We start from the raw sequence: 18,985 nt of genomic DNA, 5'->3' as shown, positions 1-18,985 counted from the left end.
CTATGGTGGGTGATTCGTTGAAACCGGTCCGATCTGTGCGGAGAGGTGCTGCTGAAGGAGAGTCTATAGTTTGAGAGCTAGCGGGGCTGCGGACCTGCCGGTGTCCGATAATGTCGATCAAAAAAGGAGCGTCGTCTAGTTGGGTATCATTGTTGATGTTGACAAAGGAGCGTCGTTGCAAAAAGAAATTATGCAGGGGTGTCGAGATTATTAAGTATGTAGGGTGTTCCGAGGTTCGTCGCAGACGAAAGGAGTGTATCACGGACTATGCCGTTCCGTGGATGATGCTGCCCGAGCCGAGTATTATTATGGCCGTTATGGTGGCGAGTGGTGTGACCGATCGTCAAAGGAAGGTGATGTACAGTTGCGTCTGTGTTGAGGCGAAGCGAAAACGACGTGCAACGCGGTTGCTCGTCCGGGCGGGAAAAAAAGAACAACAAGCAAAAATCATATGCGCCGAGATTGCCGACCTAAGCGCCGTCGCCCGCTTTCCTGCTCTGGGGGATGGAGTCGGCCGAGAACACGGCGGCGCTGACGTGCCCGATGTCCTCGTCCCGGGTCGACTGCGATACAAACTGGGAACCGGGCGACCCGGAGGCGGGCAGCAGTCGATGCGCAGGACCTGGGACGGGCGGCGGCGCCAAGGTTTGCTGCCGAGCTGACAGCCAAGAAAGGAGATCCTTCGGGGGCGAATATTCAGGGATGGTGCTCAAGTACGCAGGCCTGGTCCGTCACGGTTAATCATTGCTTGCCCTCGTGTGTGGCGGCTAGCAACCCTGGGGAGTGGTGCAATCCGCATCAGGTCCACACGGTCTGGATTGGAGGAACGAACCCGACGCCATACGTGTTGTCACCGCCGAGCATGGGCGAGGTGGCCGCGTAATCGACGCCGTAGGGATGGTTGTCTTCGGTGTCGCTGTAGATGAGGGGAGAAGCGTCGCCGAAGTCACCAAAGTTGCTCGAGGCGGGGCTGTACGTGCCGTACGACGGGCTGGGGATGCCGAGGTAGTGCGGATTCACGTACGGCGACGGCACCTGGAGCGGGCTGAGGGAGCCGTTCGCGCAGGCCTCGGGAATCACGGACAGGTCCTCGGTGCTGTAGCTGAAAGCCACCTCGCCACCGTACGGCAGGTACTCGGACGACAAATTGGCCGACAGCATCAGCGGCGAGCTATGGTCCATGCCGTAAAAGGCGGGCTGCTCGAACTGGGGGAACGAGGGCGTGCGGACGGGCTGGACCCAGCCCATGCGCGAGCGAAACTCGTTGACCGTCTCGATGGGGAACTCCATCAGGGCGAGAGGCGTCTTCAGGTCGCCCTCGAGGACGCCGGAATTGCGGATGGCATACAGGCGGCGGGCAATCTGCTCGACCGGACCAATTGTCATGCTTCCGAAGTACGCGGCGCCGATCTCGGGGAAGAGGCGCTCCATCAGCAGGGCGGCCGTGTAGTAGTGGGCAATGACAACCAGGGCGTGGGGCGAGGCGCCGTTCTGCTGCAGGGACTGGACGGGGAGCCAGAAAAGCCAAGCACGCAGCGGCTTGAGGCGGTCAAACTGCTGGGCGACCGACAGCGACGACGTGACCTTGCGGGAACCCTTCATGAACGTGATGAGCTGGGCGACGGGCTTGGTGTCCTCGCGGTTCTTCTTGAGGAACGACTCGAGCTTCTGAAGCTGCTGCAGGGCACGCTGGAAGGCCTCAAGGTCGTCGGCACGGGGCTCCTTCGGCCGGTGGTCCGGAGTCGGCGACGACGGGGCCGTCGGGAACGTGCTGCTCTCGGCGATGAAGTTGCCGAACTCGGACTCGTGCTTCCACGGATCCATAGCCTCGATGACCTAATCGCAACCATGGTCAGTCCTCCATGCCCTCTCGCTGCCTCGAGGTTGCTCGACAGTGACTTACCGAGAGAGTCCCTTGCATGAGCTGGGTCCAGCTCCGCCTGCGTTGCAGGTTAGTCACGTTTCGGCGTGGACGCGGCTACGTGCATCGTGCTATTGCTTACCAATCTGTCGCCTGCCACGAGAGGACGAGCGAGGCGGCGAGGATGGCGTCCGACGTCTCGCGGGAGAAGGTTCCGATGGCTTCCTGCAGGCCCTTGAGAGCGATGCCGCGGTGCTCGTAGGCCATGTTCCCCACGATTGGGCAGCCCGTCAGGTAGGCAAGGTGCATGGCGGAGAAGGCGAGCAGCGAATGCAAGACATAGCGGTGGGTTGCGCCGATCCTGAGGATCCTGGAACGGCCGCGTTAGCACGGCGGCGTCGTGGTGGCTTGCATGTCTCAAATCAGTGGGGCCTTACGTGGGAATCTGCTGGGTCCAGAGGGTGAAGTCACCGGCGCCGATTTCCTGCATCTGGTGGCTGATGGAGGCGACGTGGTGAATCAGGCGCAGCTCTTCGACCGTCAACGTCTCAGGGGCAGGCGCCGGGTAGATTCCCAGGCTGGGGAACGGGAACATGCCCGTACGGCGCCACTGGTCGATGGTGGCCTCGATCTCGGGAGTCCACATAAGATCGGCCTTGTCGGGCGAGCCGGCTCTGTCCTCGGGGACGGGGACATCGTTATACGGGCACCGGATCTTGTGCTTGGTGCAGTTGCGGCTGGTGTTGTCAGCAGATGCAGCCATCCAACGTTCCAGGCGCCATGTGCTTACCACTGGGGGAAGTTCTCGTCGCAACGGATGTGACGGCGCTTGCAAGTCTCGCATCCCTTCCGAGACTTGGTGTGGCTGAGCATCGTTAGCATTGGACGGGGGCAGGATGGGAGGAAGATGTCGTTGTTGTTATCAAGACTCACCTCCGACGAGGAGGACCTCCACCGGGACCAGCCATGTTGATTACAAATAAATTACGATGAACGAAAAAAACTGGATGACGGTTAGAACCTAGCTTTTCGGACCCGCAGAAGCTGAGCGTGACCCACGTCAAGTAAACACACGATGCGCCCAACGGGCGGCGGGATAGCGAACGTGGCGAGCTGCGGAGGGGAGAAAGGCGAGAGAGGATGCGTGTGCCAGACCGAAACTACGTTGCGGCGGCGACAGGACACGAGGTTGTAGACTCGATGGGCAGCAGCGAGGGGCGGGAGCCGGCGTTTCGAAGCTGCGTCGTCGAGGGGCAGGCGGATGGACAAAGGACCTGAGCAGAGCTGGCGCGCGACGGCAGCGATGCTTGTTCCTCCTTAGTCTTCGTTTCGTCTCAACGATTCTTCCGCTTTGATGATTCCCGCCTCTTTTCTCTTTTCCGCTTTTCCTTCTTCTTTTTTTTCTCTTTTTCCTTTCCCAAACAGTAGCGATCGTGGCGTACTCCTTTGTGCTGCGAGAGAGATAGATGACGAGAAACTTTGAGCGAGAGTGGGTGTAGCGAGCGAGCAGGTAGGTAGGTGGGTAGTCAGGCCGTGCAAACTGGCATCTGATTCGTGAGGGTCAAGAAGGCAGATGGACGGTGGGTGGCCGCGGTTGTCTTTACAAACTCATCCCTGAAGAGCTGTGGTAGCAGTTCGGACGATGAGTTGAAGGATGATCGGGGTGGATGGTTGGCGGTGCGATTCGTCTCGGGTTTCTCTTCTCTCTCCAAACGCAGACAAATAAAAACAAGCGAATGACAGGAGTCGACGAGGACTTCCTAGGAGATTGCTAAAAAAGCGAATGTGGGTGGTAGAGGGTGGTTCAGCGAGCGAGCTGGCTTAAAGCGTTGATGATGTCAAAAGAGAGCGAAAAGAGAGGCAAAATGTGGGCGAGGAGGGATGCCCCAGTATTAAATAGCGAGCTGTTCGCTGAATGGTGGGATCATGACGGGTGGAGGTGCCCACGGGGTGACGGTAGGTAACATGCCTGCTGGGTGGGATTGGATGCACCGCAGCAGCGGGCACCTGGCGCACGTTGCGCGCTCGGTGGCCAACGGTGACCTTCCGCCAAGCAGGTTCCATCCGCCGGACCCCGGAGCAACAGCCCTGGCGGGCTTGCACTGTGCAGCACACCCCATTGGGGAACCCACAACGGCCAAGACAACCAGCGGTTGCGTCGTCTCAGTTGACACACACACGCACACACACACACACACCACACACACCACACATCCGTACACACCCTGCAGCAGCTGCCCCCGCCCCGCCAACGCCCAATTAGGTTTAGTGCCTCCAGTGAAGAAAGGCAAGGAAAGCTCGAGACAGCTCGCAGTCCTCCTGTGCGCCGTGGATTTGCCGAACCGGTGCGTGTCATGAGCGCAATGACAGCCGCTCTTTTTTTCTGCACTTTCTATCTTGCCGGTTTCCTTTGGCCGGCGGCTCGAAAAAAAGAAAAAAAAACCATCCCATGACGGCGCCGAGAACCGGGCCGGCGGGCTGGGTAACTAAACGGCAGCGGCGGGCACTGTACTGGGCACGGTGACAGCGGATGGGATGGCCTTGTCTGCGGCGCGGCGTGGGGAACCAAAAAGCAAATGGGCACATGAGGAGATGAGCAGGCAAAGCGCGGCACAATTTGGGCTTCAACGGTGCGGTATCATGGGAATGCCTGATCCGAAGTGGATGCTGCAAAATTCCGAGTCGCCCGGAGCTACTCGGCGGTGGCCTTTGCTAACTTGGGTCCCGTTGTCGTCCTAGGAGAGGACAGCTCGGCCAAAAGATGCTTTGGGCGAGCCGGGCATCTCAGTCGCCCTTCAGGACACGTGTGGCCACGATCGCGGCATCTTCTCGCTGGGCCCCCTCCGAGAGGTGACGGTGACTGCTAGACCCGTGCAGGATCTCATGCTGTCGTGGAAGCGAGTGGCCAGTGCCGTCGGTGCTTCAACAGGCGGGACCACACGCTGCTTGCTGGACAGAGGCTCCGCACGCGCCGTGTTTGACGGCGTCACCTATGCCGGATGCAGGCCTGCTGTGTTGCGACGAAGAGCTACCGGGAGGAAGAAAAATCCTTTTGATTCATGCAAATCGCTCTATGGTCGCCGACTTAGCCCCCGAATCAGCGCCAGCATGCCTGCTGCATTGAGGTGTGCAGGCAGCGCAGAAGCTACACAGCAAGGAGGGAGTTCGTCCCAATGTTACGTTACCTAAGCTTTGGGGGCAAGAAAGCAGCGTGGGAGTGGCCCCGCTGGCTGGCTGGCTGACGTTCGTTGTGCGGTGAACTTCCGTTCATGGGCCTATGTCCGTCGCTGCCGGGATAACTAATCCGGCGAGAAATGACTGGGGCGCGTTAACTTCCTCGACAATTGACTGACTGACTGGCCGATTGACTGACTGCCATCGTTCCAGGGGACCTACTATACATGACAGTAGACCACTCTCCAGACGCTTGATGGAGACTCAGTCTGCCGTCGTAAGTACTTCGTAGTCCCTCCGCAACATTGACTAAGTCAAGAAGCTCTACCTCCTCCAGATTAATCCCTTACGTCGAGCGAGGTTGGTTCCAGAGCGTGTCCGTGTCTCGCTGCGAGCTCCGACCGGCCCCCCAACCCCCTTGTGGCCTGGGACACAGAGGCGGAACATGTCTGATACCCAGGCCTTCGCCGTTGTGGAGGTGTCTTTTGGAGAGTCCACAGGGAGATTCAACGGGTCAGAGAAGCCCCACTTAAGTCTCTTCCAGGGCCGAACGCACAAGTGAGGTTGCTCCTCGTTTGCTTGACAACACCACCGCTAAGCGGTATGGTTCCGATCTTTCCTCCGTGCGGGGTATGTTGAGAGCTCCAACGCATCCAATGCTGGGGAACTTCCTGGAACGCACGCACCAACCGGTGTTGAGGTTGGAGCCTCGGGGGTTGCAGCACATGCATGCATGCAAACCCACAACGAGCACCCTGCCGTCCAATCTGAGTCGGGGGTAAGATCGGCGGAGCGCTCCGGGGACAAGGGTTCAAGGGCTGAGACAATAGCGTGGGTAAAACTCTGGAGATACGCGGTGGGCGGTTTGAAGGGTTTCTTTGATAAACGCTGAACCACCTCGCACGGACGAGGAAACAAGTGCTGGCGTCACGAGGTGATTCGGCATCGTGGATGTTAGTCGATCGCCGCGGAGAGCATCCCACGCCCCAACCTCACTCACGCCTCGGCTGCGCTGCTCCTGGGCAAGGTGACCTTCGGGGTGGGGCCGAAAGCACCGCCTCAAAGTGGATCCTATGACGGCAGACTGGTGCGATAGAGTGGAGGTGAGCTCCCGACTTTTCTCTTACTAAGTATGAACCCTCGCATGTCGGCCCGCAAGCCAAGGGCGTTGGCAAAGACGTACATTCTTCAGCGGGAGAAGCCACTTCACCTTCGGCCAGCTCGATCTGGAATTCGAACCCGCTGAGGATCGAAGCTCCAGGTCGGCGCAACTCGGGTCGGACAAGCAAAAAGCAATTCGGTTCCCGGCGTTGTGTTCAAGAAGTCCGTCATTCTCAACGCGCTAAACCCAAACAGACCGTGACTGCCAAACCCTTGTCCCAACCCTTGCGTCGTGGCTTGCGGTGGGCATGGGAGTTTCTGGGGCTGTTTCAGCCTCTGATTGGTCAAACGGCGCCGTTTCTCGTGTCCATTTTTGGCCTCCCGCGTTTCCGTCTCAGGTCCTTGCTACCCTGTTCGCGCAACACATCTTGCACTCTGCATCTGCTCTCCTTTTCACCACCTCATCCAGAGGGGACTTTTTGGCCTCCGTTCCTGTTTGAGGTTTGTGCGACGTAGACGGCCGTTTCCGCTCTCTCTCTCTCGGGGACATTTCGGTAGAGAAACGGATGCTCATCAATGCGAGGGTCCGGCGCGAGCGTTGGCCGCCACGTCCCTTCAAGCCGCCACCCTCTCCGTTCCGCACATTGCCCATGACGAACGTTGTCAGAGGCTCTTTGTCCACTTCCATGTACTGTGTATACTCAGTAGCAGGATGAACTACGGCCGGGGCTCGGGGCGTCTTTAGGCCGTCGCGGTCTCCGATCGCGCCCGCTGCCGGGGGTGGCATTCTCGGGCACGCGCCTGAAGTGCTCGCATCTTTCAAGGCTCTTCCGTGGTTGGGAGCAGCATCACAGGGCCGCCGTCCACCCTCCTACGTGTAGGCGGCCCAGGATCCAGCACACCCTGGGTGCGCGCCAAGCATCGCGCTGTGCGTCCATGAGCATTCTTCTGATTTGCCGTTTCCCACGAACACCTTGCCCGATGTGTGTCAGGCCCTCCTGCATGGACTGCCGTGTGGTGTACGCAGTAAGTCTTCAGCCACCGAATGCTCTGCTGACGAGCCAAAGAGCCGGTGGCGTCCCGGGTGCAAAACAAGCCTCAACGCCTCGGCCAACCAGGGACTAGTTCTGTTTCTATTTCTGAAAGAAACGTCTTTCCACTCGGGCAACGGTTCCTTCATTCATCCCCTGCCATCAACTTCACGTCGACCGCTGTCTCGGCAAAACCGGCGTGTTTGACATAACAACGTGCAGCCCAACCAAGCTGCGTGATAATCATTCCACGAAGCGGGAAGAACTCACCCAACCCACCACTCATGAAAAAGGGCGGGCAGCGAGCGTCTTCAATATGCAATACAACGTTTCTTTCATCCCAGTTGGCGCCACCAACATGATGGGTCGGTCGGTACTGAGGGAGATCTGGATGTGGGGTGGCCCTGGGACCGGTAGCGTGGGTCGGCCGTCCCGGGCAGCGCCGTGTAAGCAGACGTCCCGATGGTAAGCAACTTTGGAAAAGTAGTCACGACACCGAGGGACCGGCCACTCATGATGGGTTCCGTCAACCCTCCATCAAGGCGTCAAAGCCTCCACATGAGGCAGCTTGATGGTGGTAAGGCCCGAAAATTCCCGAGCCGGTGGCCACAACCCACCGACGCCGAACCCTAAGAACACAAGCAGGACCGGACCGTACTGACGCCGTCAACGTCACCGTGGGGATATCACGTGGCCTTGCCCTACCGCGCTTGATGGTATCGGCCCTAAAGGAGTGAGGCGGACCATATGGCCAGTCTTGTCAAGAATTCCGCTCTAAGCGGCACACCGTCCAACATGGGATGCCATCCCAAACGGAGCGCCACCAGGTTGTAGCGCTCCCTCTCCCTCGCCAATAGCCCGTGTTCGTGACATGTCCTGGTGACAAAGTCACCATCCAAAGCATCACCATCCAACACCGAGCTAAGCCCCGATATCGCACCTCCCCTCGACGACACAGCAAAAAGACGTTTCCTGCCACACCTCCGGGACTCCCTCCACCAAGTGGCTAGTCTAAATATAGCTTGCCAGTCGTTGTGGTGTGCCCTCATTGCCCAGTTTGCCCAATCCTCCATTTTCCGTGTGGGCCGAGGGGAACAAAGGGGCAACGGGTTGTCCTGGTCACGTCATGGTCATGGTTTGGTTGGTTGGCCGGCGGCAGAGCACTGCCCAACCCAGCCCAGCAGCGCGGCTGAAAGCAAGGCCATCAATACCACCGCCGCCTTCACGACCGTACAGTGGTACAGTGCATAGAATCCGTCGTTAGGCGATGCCCGTCAAAAGACACGAGGCACGAAGGCGACGCACGCGTGCGCACGCAGCATCGGGCATGGGGCATTGGGCCGGCGTCTTCCATCGAGAAGCCTCACTCTCATGTTTCTCTTGTTGTGTTCCAGTCTGTACAGCCCCCCCCCCCCCCCCCCCCCAGCTGCAGGTCCTGAGGAGAAACAAATGTCGGCGAGAGCCGGGGTCAGATTCCCAGAGACAAGCAAGCCAGCCTTAGAGACACTAGCCCGGGCGCACGGCGTGCGGCTAGGTGCTGCCCGTAGTCGGGCCGTGCTTAGGTCCCCAAGAAGCCTGGTGTGTCTGGCATGGCTGGCTACACCACCGCAAGCACGCGGGACGAGTCGAGGGGCAAGGGGGGAAGAGAATCTGGTCTCCCGGGAGTTTGCAGGAGAGCAGAGGCAGCTTCGGTATCCCCGAACGGGTAGAAAGGAATGGGAAGCGTCTGTTTCCGTCTACCCGCGCAGGATTCCGCCTGGGTTGCCAGCGTGGGGCCTGCTGGGTCCCTGGTGTCTCTCGTAAGTTGCCCATTAGCTTCGGCGTGTTGAGAACTTTGGTCTTCGACTAACTACCTAGCAATGGCAACATTTCCCGTGCAAGGCAGACTTGGTGCCAGTTGACTTGCTTCAGCATTGAATAGCGTTCGGAGACACAACCCGTTCTGTCTTCCCGCCCGAGTCCCGATACCTCAGGCTTGGTGGCCCACCCCTGAAGGTGACGGGTAGCCCGCGATGTTGGTCCCGCCCCCGGGGGAAAGCGACGCGCCAGCACAATGGCACAACGGTTGTATGCATCGGGTGGTTGCGTTGCTTGGGCCTGTCGCAGCGCAGCAAGCGGAGCGCGTCCTCTTCTGGTTTTCTTGTGCTTGTGACATGGATACACGGATACACACAGTGACTGGGCATGGCGTCGTAAGGATTTCGGTCTTCTAGAAGTTCGAGTTTCTCCACGGTCATCAACTAAGTACACTTGGGCCGCGGGGAGTTGAACTTCTCTTGGCACCCGGACTCCACATCTCTCGTCCCAGAAGTTCAGAGTTGATCATGGTTCCAACGACCCTGGACACCGCCCGCGCCCCCGGCGGATGGTCGATGATGTAATCAACGCGTGGCGTGTTGCCCACAACCCATGGCACCCCAAGCGCTCCAGAATGCGGAACAGTTTGCGGAACGGGTTTGATCCGCCGTGCCGGGGTTGGGGAAAGCTCGTTGCCTACCTGATTTGGCAAGATTACCGGATTAGGAAACCGCGAAGCTCCAAAGCAAGGAACCAGACATACGCAGTAATTCCTTCCTTGGTGCGTAGGCTTTGCCGCGCGGTCAACCGGCATGAAAAATCTGGTGCCTGGTCTCCTCATACTCCAGGTCCCCAATGCGGAAGGAAGCGGGCTGCATGTTCGGCACAGCAGATCGCAAGGGACATCGTGGAGGACAGAAGGACCGACTTCCTTGTGCAACCGCAACGAGCCACTGATTGGAGAACCTGGAGGTCTTCCCTAGGCAACAGCCATTTCATCTAAGCTGAAGGCACGTCCACGTCCAGCCGCGTACCTAGGTAAGGTACCCAGGTACCTATCATAGGTACACAACACTGTCGCCCTTGATAACTTCCATCCGGTCCATTCTGGCGGTGGTAAGGCAGGAACGTCCAATTCCGATAGAACGAGCCCAACCAAACAACTACCGGAACCCACCTACGTATGACGTAAAAGCATGCTCCCCAGAACGCGACGCCACGTTCCGTCGCTGACGGCGAACTAGTGTACTGTGTAAAGCGAATGGGACCTGTGTTGGCTGGACTGGGTTGCATCGCCTTGCAGGGCACGCCCCAAGTGCCAGTGCTACTCCGTACACAGCCACACTCGGCTTGTCCATGACCCCTGAGGACTCCATCGAATCAAAGAATCGCCGCATTCAATCCCGGATATCTTGGCCTCGTGCCGATTGAGGCCGGAAGGTGTACTATACTGTGCAATGGGCGTGGACCGGGCATTCCCCAGAAGCGAAACGCTCACCCGCTGGCCCCCCACCGTCGCCCGCATGTGATGGGATGCGCGCGCGACCCGACCCGAACAAGGCGCAGCAAACAAACATCAGCAACCCATAAAGCCGCTCTGGGTGCTCAGCTCCGGCTTCCTAGGCTAGAAACGGCTTGACATAGCCAGCCATGGGCGAGATGGCACGTCAGCCGGCCTGCCCGGCGCGACCAACCCGATCTCAGATCTCCCATCGGAGATGAGCCAGGTACGGGATGCTACCACGACGTCCAACCACCCGGGGGGGATGCGCGGAGCGCGCTCCATCAACACAGCCTCCCAATAGCCGTGTTGGCACCCTTCCTACGTCATGCGTGGCATCTTCCTGGCCGGATGCAAAGCCCACAATCTGCCGACTCATCGGGCCGCGGAAGCTAGGACGGTCGCGTGCCCCTGAACCAAAGGGCTGTGCCATACACGCCCTGGGGGCCGTATCTATTTTTGACCCATTGCCGGTTCAACGTTACCGTTGTCCTGGGCCAGGGTGGTGTACACCCTACCTCCTCGCGCCCGAGAGGTCAATGGCTCGAGGTACGAGAGCCCATGAAGGGTGGTATGACACAAGCAAGCGAGGGAGACTAGGAGCCTCGGGGTGCGAGGCAAGCCTTTGCTGACGAGGCTGCGGTGTACTGTGTAAGTGTCCCGAAACGGTACGTTGCCATGGAACCTAGGATGGTGACCAAGAGGCTCCTGATCGATTGGTGTGGTGGGTCTATGGACTGTAATGCTACAGTGACCATCATAGCGTTGCCAAGCCACGATGTTTGTTGAAGCACCACATGTGCAAGATGGTGCTCTATGAACTGCCGCAAGGGGAAACAAGACGACCTGGAACACGTCCAAAAAGAGAAGTTTGTTGGCTGCCTTCGTATACTCCAAGGCAGCTCAGCGGTATCGTAGAACTAGGTTCCTGAGGCAAACCATTCCATCTTCCTCTTCTCGGCACAAACTCAGAGACACACACCGAACGCCTTCCACCACCACCACCACCACCACCACCACAACCCGTCTGACTGTACCTAAGACGTTGCTGTGCTACCTAGACAAACAAAAAAACAAAAACTCCTGTGGATGCTACCTACTAAGCTATCTACCTATCTAAAATGATCCTATCTGAGAGCAACAAAATGCATGCATCGAACCCCTTGACCCGTCCGGCACCGTTCTGCCTACCTGATGGCAGAAGACACCCATTCCTCCCATCTCCCCTTGCCAGCCCCCCAACCCTGAAGCCATGGTTCATTTCCTGTCCTCGTACGTGCGCCCTGCTCCATGTCCTGACCCTCGTCCATGGAGCACAAGAAGCACCGGACAGACAATACCCGTACTCCCCCTTTCCCTCCGCCATGACCATGTCCGTCCCTCGAGCCCCCCCCCCCCCCCCTGTATCCCAAAGTTCACCGCGAGCCGGCAAACAGAGGTGGTATCTCTTCCCTCAGCATCTGCCCGCAGAGAAATACAAACCCCTGGAAGACCAACGAAACACCGCCTTCCCAAGAAACCACCGGCTTTCCTCCCCGCCTCCCTGTCCTTCTTCTAACGAATTCCTCTTCCGCCCACGCGTTCGCTCGTTCGCTTGCTCGCTCCACCCGTTCCAAATCAGCCAAGAGAGAAGAGAGAAGACGAGAACGAGAGAGAGAGAGAGAGAGAGAGAGAGAGAGAGAGAGAGAGAGAGAGAGAGAGAGAGAGAGAGAGAGAGAGAGAGAGAGAGAGAGAGAGAGAGAGAGAGAGAGAGAGAGAGAGAGAGAGCGAGAGAGAGCGTCGACGTCAGATGGTGATGATGAGTCCCGTACGAACCAGTGCGAGAGGGTTCCAAGAAATCCACCACCGGCGGCGATGACGAGCTTCAACACCTTGGCGAGACGCCGGCTGCTTCGTCGTTCCCGCGTCCTCCTCGTCCACGACGGACAAACGCATTCTCGCCCTTTCCCCCCCTCCTCCCTCCCTCCACCTCCCCCGCATTGCCCAACGGCGATTCCCCAAGAAACGTCCGGCAACGGAGAAGCTGCAAGAAGCAACAAGAAACTGCTGTCAAAGAGGATGGGGAATGCTATGCTATGCCTTCTCGGATTGCTCTCGCCCTGACCTACCCACACCGCCTCATCCCGGCCCAACCAACCGTCCACCTCCTCCTCTTCTCCCCGTGCCGATGACCCCCAGCGTTGTACCACAAGCGTTTCCCTGCCCCGCGTTGATTTGTCCTTCTCCGTTCCACCCGGTACAGCACCAAGCAGCAGAAAGGATGCTCCAAATTGTCTTTCCCCTAGGCAAAAGATAAGAATAAAAAAAAGGTCTGATTGAACGTAGTGGTATTTTTGTAGAGACAGCTGCGGTGTGGGAAGAAAAGCGTTCAATGATGACTGCCTTTTTCTTTGGAATGCCCATCTGCGGAAGGGGCCTTCTCAGAAGACATACGTCGCCCTCAAAGACTGCTGGTCTTGGAGCGGGAGCTGCGCGACAAAGTTTTCAAACTGGGGAATCAGTTGGCGGTAGATTGTGAGCACCTGTGTACGGATAGATCACGGGTTGGTTAGCAATGTCATGAGTTGCACCCGTATCCCGAGCCGGGCAGGGACGGGACCGGGCCAGCCGTCTCGAAACTCACATTCTGGAACACGTCGTGCAGCTCCTGCTTGATGGGATTCTGCAGCTTCAAATCGCGGTACCTCGCGATCGCGGAGAAGAAGCGCAGCAGATCCTTCTCCATGGCCTGCGGGTTCTGCGCCACCACGATGGCGAACCCCTTGAGGGCCGTCGCCTTCTCCTCGGACGCGTCGACGTCCTCGAGCGTGCTCAGGAACTCCTCCGAGAACTTGGACAGGTGCGGGGCGAGCTGGTCGTAGTTGTCGATGCCCAGCCGCCCGAGCGCGATGGCGGCGTTCTCGCTGACGCCCGGAGGCACGCCCGGGTTGGAGAGCATCTCGACGAAATGCTCGAGCATCTCGTGCACGAAGGGCTCCATGCCCTTCTTGTACTGCAACGCGATCTCGCCGACGCTCCAGCAGGCGTTGTTCACGACGCCAAAGACGCCGTCCACCTCCTCGTCCAGCACGCTGTCCAGGTCCAGGCGCCGGACGAGGATGGGCAGGAGGGACGGCAGCGCGCCGCGCAGCTGCTCAAACACAAACTTGGCGCAGTCGCCGAGCAGGGCGTACGCCGACTGCTGCACCTCGTCGGCGGGGTCCTGCATGCAGCAGGCGAGCAGCTCGAAGAAGGCGGGCTGGCTGTTCTCGACCAGCTTGGCGGCCTTGGCGTCGTCGAGGGCCTGGATGATGGCGCTCAGCAGGTCGAGGCTGGTGACGAGGAAGTCCTTCTCGGGCTGGTCGAACTCCGGGTTGTTGAGGGCGGCGTGGGTCTGCTCGAGGTTCTGGTGGATGATGTTGACGCAGCGGAGGAAGACGGCCTCGGCCCACGGGGTGAACGCGTCGCCGAGGGCGATGGCGACGTACGAGAGGCACTCGAAGAGCGGGAACACCTCGCGCGACTGGTCGGGCACCTTGGCGTAGCGGTCCATCAGGGCGGGCATGAGCTGGTCGCGAAGCTCGGGCCGGGCCAGGACGGGGCCGATGTGCTCGGCGAGGGTCTGGACGCAGTCGTAGAGGATCCAGCGGTTCTTGTCCTTGTACTTGGAGAAGCACAAGACGAACTGCTGGACGATGGGCCCGCAGAAGGGCTCGATGTGCTTGCCGGCCTTCTCCTCGAGGTTCGCCATGGCGGAGGCGCCCGCCTCCTGGACCTTCTTGTTCTTGTCCACCATCTTCCGCAGGATGCCGTCGATGAGGGGCACGAAGTAGGTCTGCTTTTGGGCCGGATCGGACAGGTGGGCAGCCCAGGCCGAGTAGCGGCCGAGGGTCCAGCACGTTATTGTGCGGACGACGGGCTCGGGGTCGTCGAGCAGGGTGATGAGGTAGGGGATGAGCTCGGGCAGGTGGGGGACCACGACGTTCATGCAGCCCTCGGCGACGGCGCCGAGGGCGAGCACCGCGGCCTCGCGCTGGGGCCAGTCCTGGTGCTTGAGGTTGATCTGCAGGTAGGGGAGGATGGAGGTGAAGACGGGCTGGCCAAAGTCGGAGGCGAAGACGTCCAGGGCGGCGGCGGAGCACTTCCGGAGCGTCCACTTCTCGTCCGGGTTCTCGTCGCCCTCGTCGTCGTCCGAGTCCTCGACCTCGCCCTCCTCCAGGTCGTCGTCGTCCTCCTCCATGCTCGCCAGCTTCTCGAAGGCGTGGCCGTTCTGGGCGCCCTCGCCCTGGCCGTCGCCGGCCGCGCCGCGCTGGAGGTTCTTCTTTGCGAACTGCGGCTTGATGTCCTCGGCGCGGTCCTCCTCGTCCTCGTCGTCGGAATCGCCGCCAAGGATGGCGATGTCCTCGGGGCTGTAGACCATGCAGTCGAGGAGCACGGGGATGATCTTTTGGATGTAGGGCTCGAGGTTGCGCCACAGGTCGTCGTGCTCGCCGATCGACAGCCAAAACTCGGCCGCCTCGCAGGCGAGGTCCTCGTCGTCGCTCTTTTGCTGGGCGATGATGTAGTCGACGAGGCCGCTCAGGTGGGGCAGCAGCTTGTCCGGGCGCGAGTGGACCAGGCGGACGAAGGCGCGGCAGACCTGGCGGCGCACGTCGGTGTTGGGGTCCTCGGCGAGCAGGAACAGGTGCTGCAGCAGGTCGTCGATGTGGTTGAGCATGGCCTGGGTCTTCTTGGGGGTGAAGATGTTGATGGCGGTCAGGGCGTTGGCGCGCACCCTGGGCAGAGGGCTGCGGGTGGCCTGGATGAACTTGGGGAGGAGGACGTTGAGGGGCCGCTGGCCGTTGTGGTCGCGCTCGAGGAGCTTGGCGTTGTCCTCGCAGATCTTGGCCATGGCGGCCATGGCGCCTTCTTGGGCCTCGTTGGACACGGCGCCCGTCTCGTTGCTGAGCAGCTTGAGCAGCTCGGGCAGCAGCTCGGGCCAGCTGTAGAGGCCGCCGGCGCGGACGATCTCGGTCGCGATGTTGCCGGCATAGCTGCGGATCTGCGAGTTGCCGTCCTGGATGCCCATCAGGACGGCCAGCTTCACCAGCGACAGGCTGCCTTCGGGGATGCGCTTGCTGTTCGCCTTGATGTTGTTCTTGAGCATGATGGCGGCGGAGGAGCGCACCAGGTGCCAGTCGGTGGGGGATAGCGCCACGCCGGCGGGCGGCGCGGGGCTCGAGAAGATGTAGGCCAGATAGTTGTTGATGTCGGGGTTCGCCTTGGCTTGCGAGAGCATCTACGGTGGGTGGGTGGTGTGCGACACACCCCGCCTTCGGGTCAGTCCTGGCGTCCATGCTGCGGCCGGCGCGACGGCGCAACGGCGACGGCTGGCAACAACGGCGGCAAACTCACAATCTCGGCCTGCTTCTGCACCGCCTTGTTGAAGCCGCTCAGGGAGTCCCGGAGGCAGACTGCAAGAGTCCCCAGGGACTCCTGGTTAGGCTGCCAATCCATGGCGACGGAGGGGGTCGGCGTCGAGCTCTTGGATTCTCGCGGGGGCGGGGCAGTCAGGGCAGAAGCACAGCAGTTTTTGGGTGGTGGGCGACCTTGTCCCGGCGGCCGTCTCTTGGAGGAATGCGAAGAAGCGCTGGTGCGAGGTTGCGGCGTTGGCTTTGGAGAAAACACCAAAAAGCAGGGACGGAGGGTTGGAGACGGGGTGCGACGGTAGAGTCGGCTCGCTCAAGGGCCGTCAGATGGCACGGGTCATTTTTTTGGTTCCAATGGATGGTTGATTCTGGGCTGTGAGCTTGATGGCATTCTTTTTGGTCTGCGGGGAGTGGGGTGAATGAAGCGAAAGAGCTGTTCCATGTCCCCGTCTGTTGTTGGGACGCTTGTGCGGTACAATGGTACCGTATGTCACATTACGGGATTCCACCGGTCCTCGAGGGTTTCGTTTCGTTTCATTTCAACCTGCCCAGCCATGCCGAACGCCCAGGGCTGAACGGGTGGAATGGGTGGCATTGGAGTGTTGCTCTCTTTTCCAAACTAGGAAAAAAAAAGAAAACCAACCGTTACGAGAGCACTCGCCAGCAGGTCATTTGGTGAATGAAGGCCTGATGATGCTTAGGCGCTTGCATGCTTGGAGGAGCGGCTGGGCCCCTCAGACACTCCGACAAGGTGGTACCTTACAGTACCGTACTGTACAATACGATCAAAGTACCCCCTTACCTGACTCGGCCCTGTTTCAAACTTCCAGCCTTTGAGGCACACTAACAAACTCGGCCAGTGTTGGGCCGCCGAGCAGACCATCTTTTCTCAAGTCACGGCCAAAACCGAATCCGGAGGGTCCCTTGTCCGAATCCGAGGTTGCACAAGCTGTCCAAGTCGGGAGGGAGCAAGACCACGTTGGAAACGAGGCGTATGCCACCATCCGACCAGGTATAGTACCTATGGACATGACACGGACTTGCAAGATTCGCAGTCCACTCGAAGGGAAGACACCAAACAAGACCGTCCATAGATGGCCGGCCCAGCCAGCAGCAGCCGGTTTACTTGCGTGTCGAAGGGGACCGGGACGGACCAGGAGAAGAGAGGTGAGGGAGAGAGAGGGTGAGAGCGAGAGCGAGAGAAGGGGGAGGCGTGGGTTGTGGAGCAAGTGTCGCAGCAGTATTATTCACCATTCAAAGCGTATCCGTCAGCAAACCCCACCAACGCTGGCCCTCCTCTCCAACCACCCACCCACCCACCCACACACCAAAGCGCAGTGATGAAACTCTAACCCCCATCATGAACTTGAGCCTGGCCCTCCAGAGCTTCTTTTCGTGCCTTGATTTTCTCAGAATCCCTCTGCGCAAAACCAGAGTATTTCGAAAAGTGACCTTCACATTCATTCTCCGAACAAGCCCGGGCCGTTTCTGCCATCTTTCAAACCACTGTCACACAGCAGCGGTGGATGCTAGCTATCGTCGCACCAACCAACCGTTTGGGGGTCCGTCCGATCGATGAGATCCCCTCATCTCGGCCGCCAACGTTCATAGAAAGTCCCGTACGACAGCGGGCGACGGCGGCATTCCCTCATGAGAGCATTTGCCCCACGAGAAAAGCCATCCGTCAAAAAGACACCAGCTCTCGCCGCCTCTCCCGAAAAAAAAGGCCCAAATCCGATGTGAAACGGGAAGCTGATTCCCATTCACTTCTCGCATGCTCCCTCGCTGTCGCCGTGCGCGCCTGGTCCCCAAGACGGGCGCATCGACTCACCATGCGGCGTCCTTGTCGGAGTCGTAGCCGTAGCTGTAGCCGTGGCCGTAGTCGTAGCCGTGGCCGTAGTCGTAGCCGTAGCCGTAGCCGTCGTTCTAATCGTTGTCGTACACGGCCGCATCCGAGCATCTGCAGCTCCTGAACTCGCCCGGTGAAACATTGCCTGCCGGTGCCCTGCCCTCCCGTTCTCATGACGCCTCCGCCCTCGCCCCCTCCGCAGAGAAGGCTTGCTGCGCTCCCTCCACGGCCGGCCCGTTGCCGAGGAGAGGCTTGAGCTGGCCCATGACGACCTCGACCACCTTGGCAAGGGCTTCCATCTCCTCCTCCGCCGTGCCGCCCAGGCCCATGCTGGCCAGGCTGATGGAGTTGCCCACGTACACGGGCCGGCCGGCGCGCTTGGCGATCGCCTTGGCCACGCGCGTGGTGAACTCGACGGTGGGCTCGACAGTGCAGAGGGGGGTGGAGAGGGGCTGGGAGGGGTTGTATCTCTGCTTGCGGGGTCAGTCCATGAGCGAGCGAGCACAACGGGGTTCATCATGACGAGAGGGGGGTTGGAGGCTCATTTGGCACAAGGGCGGGGAGCGTACGTCGGGTAGGGCGTAGACAAACGAGCCGAACGGCGTGGGTGTGGATGCCTCTTCGGGCGATGCGGTTGTGAGGAAGAGAACGATGGCTTTGGGCTTGACGGTTAGGTGGAGGTAGACTCGGGTGCCCAGCGACCGCGGGAGCGGGAATGATAGCTGGATCGGAGCCTCCATTGTGTTGGTCATCTACTGTGTACCCAAGAACCCGTCAGGGTGTTTGTGTTTGATGGCTTGGTTGGAATGACCTGTTACCATTGAAGAGGACCCATGTTGGGTGACCTCGGTACCTAGGGTTAGGGGTTTGTGGGGAGGAGGGGAGGAGGGGGAATGGACGACGACGGGCTGGAGTTTCTGGTGTTGTTTTTTTTCTTTTCTTTTCCTTTTTTCTTTTCTCTTTTTTTTTTCATTGGCGGTGATTTGTTCAACTCGACTTCTCATGTCTCACTTTCACGTGCTTGTGGTTTTCCCTGACTAGGTACCTCCATACGAGTTGGCAAACCCTGCCCGCTCATTCTCCTTTTCTTTGAAGCTTGGGCAAACAGAATCCGCAACGCTGGCTTTTCAGGGGGGGGGAGGTACATGAAAACTTTCGGGGCCGAACTTGGAGCAAGCACGACATCCTGAGAAGGCTGTCGTGGCTTAGAGAGCCGAGCGGCGACCGCATTCACGCGTTCCCAGTTACCTAGCGGCATCCGTCCCTAGCGAGAGAGTGGCACCG

General features: G+C 59.5%; 4 protein-coding genes across 4 annotated transcripts; 1 reads left to right on the top strand and 3 right to left on the bottom strand.

The window, feature by feature from the left end:
* Positions 1–798: 798 nt before the first annotated feature.
* On the bottom strand, positions 799–2,829 carry VTJ83DRAFT_3374 (uncharacterized protein; the record flags this gene model as incomplete). The annotated part of the gene is made up of 6 exons (XM_071009745.1): positions 799–1,836; positions 1,904–1,940; positions 2,004–2,231; positions 2,299–2,598; positions 2,652–2,726; positions 2,795–2,829. 6 exons carry the CDS (start codon positions 2,827–2,829, stop codon positions 799–801), a joined length of 1,713 nt encoding a protein of 570 aa, XP_070867252.1.
* Positions 2,830–11,586: 8,757 nt separating this feature from the next.
* Positions 11,587–12,261, top strand: VTJ83DRAFT_3373 (uncharacterized protein; the record flags this gene model as incomplete). Its single annotated transcript, XM_071009744.1, has 1 exon — positions 11,587–12,261. One exon carries the CDS (start codon positions 11,587–11,589, stop codon positions 12,259–12,261), a length of 675 nt encoding a protein of 224 aa, XP_070867251.1.
* A 624-nt stretch (positions 12,262–12,885) lies between these two features.
* VTJ83DRAFT_3372 (uncharacterized protein) lies at positions 12,886–15,940 on the bottom strand (the record flags this gene model as incomplete). The annotated part of the gene is made up of 3 exons (XM_071009743.1): positions 12,886–12,987; positions 13,089–15,722; positions 15,839–15,940. The coding sequence occupies 3 exons, from the start codon at positions 15,938–15,940 to the stop codon at positions 12,886–12,888; spliced, it is 2,838 nt and encodes a 945-aa protein (XP_070867250.1).
* A 1,931-nt stretch (positions 15,941–17,871) lies between these two features.
* Positions 17,872–18,453, bottom strand: VTJ83DRAFT_3371 (uncharacterized protein; the record flags this gene model as incomplete). Its single annotated transcript, XM_071009742.1, has 2 exons — positions 17,872–18,171; positions 18,271–18,453. The coding sequence occupies 2 exons, from the start codon at positions 18,451–18,453 to the stop codon at positions 17,872–17,874; spliced, it is 483 nt and encodes a 160-aa protein (XP_070867249.1).
* Between the last annotated feature and the right edge of the window lie 532 nt (positions 18,454–18,985).

This window comes from Remersonia thermophila, chromosome 3 (genome assembly GCF_042764415.1).
Source record: "Remersonia thermophila strain ATCC 22073 chromosome 3, whole genome shotgun sequence".
Taxonomy (NCBI): domain Eukaryota; kingdom Fungi; phylum Ascomycota; class Sordariomycetes; order Sordariales; family Chaetomiaceae; genus Remersonia; species Remersonia thermophila.
This window is presented reverse-complemented; position numbering and strand designations above follow the sequence as displayed.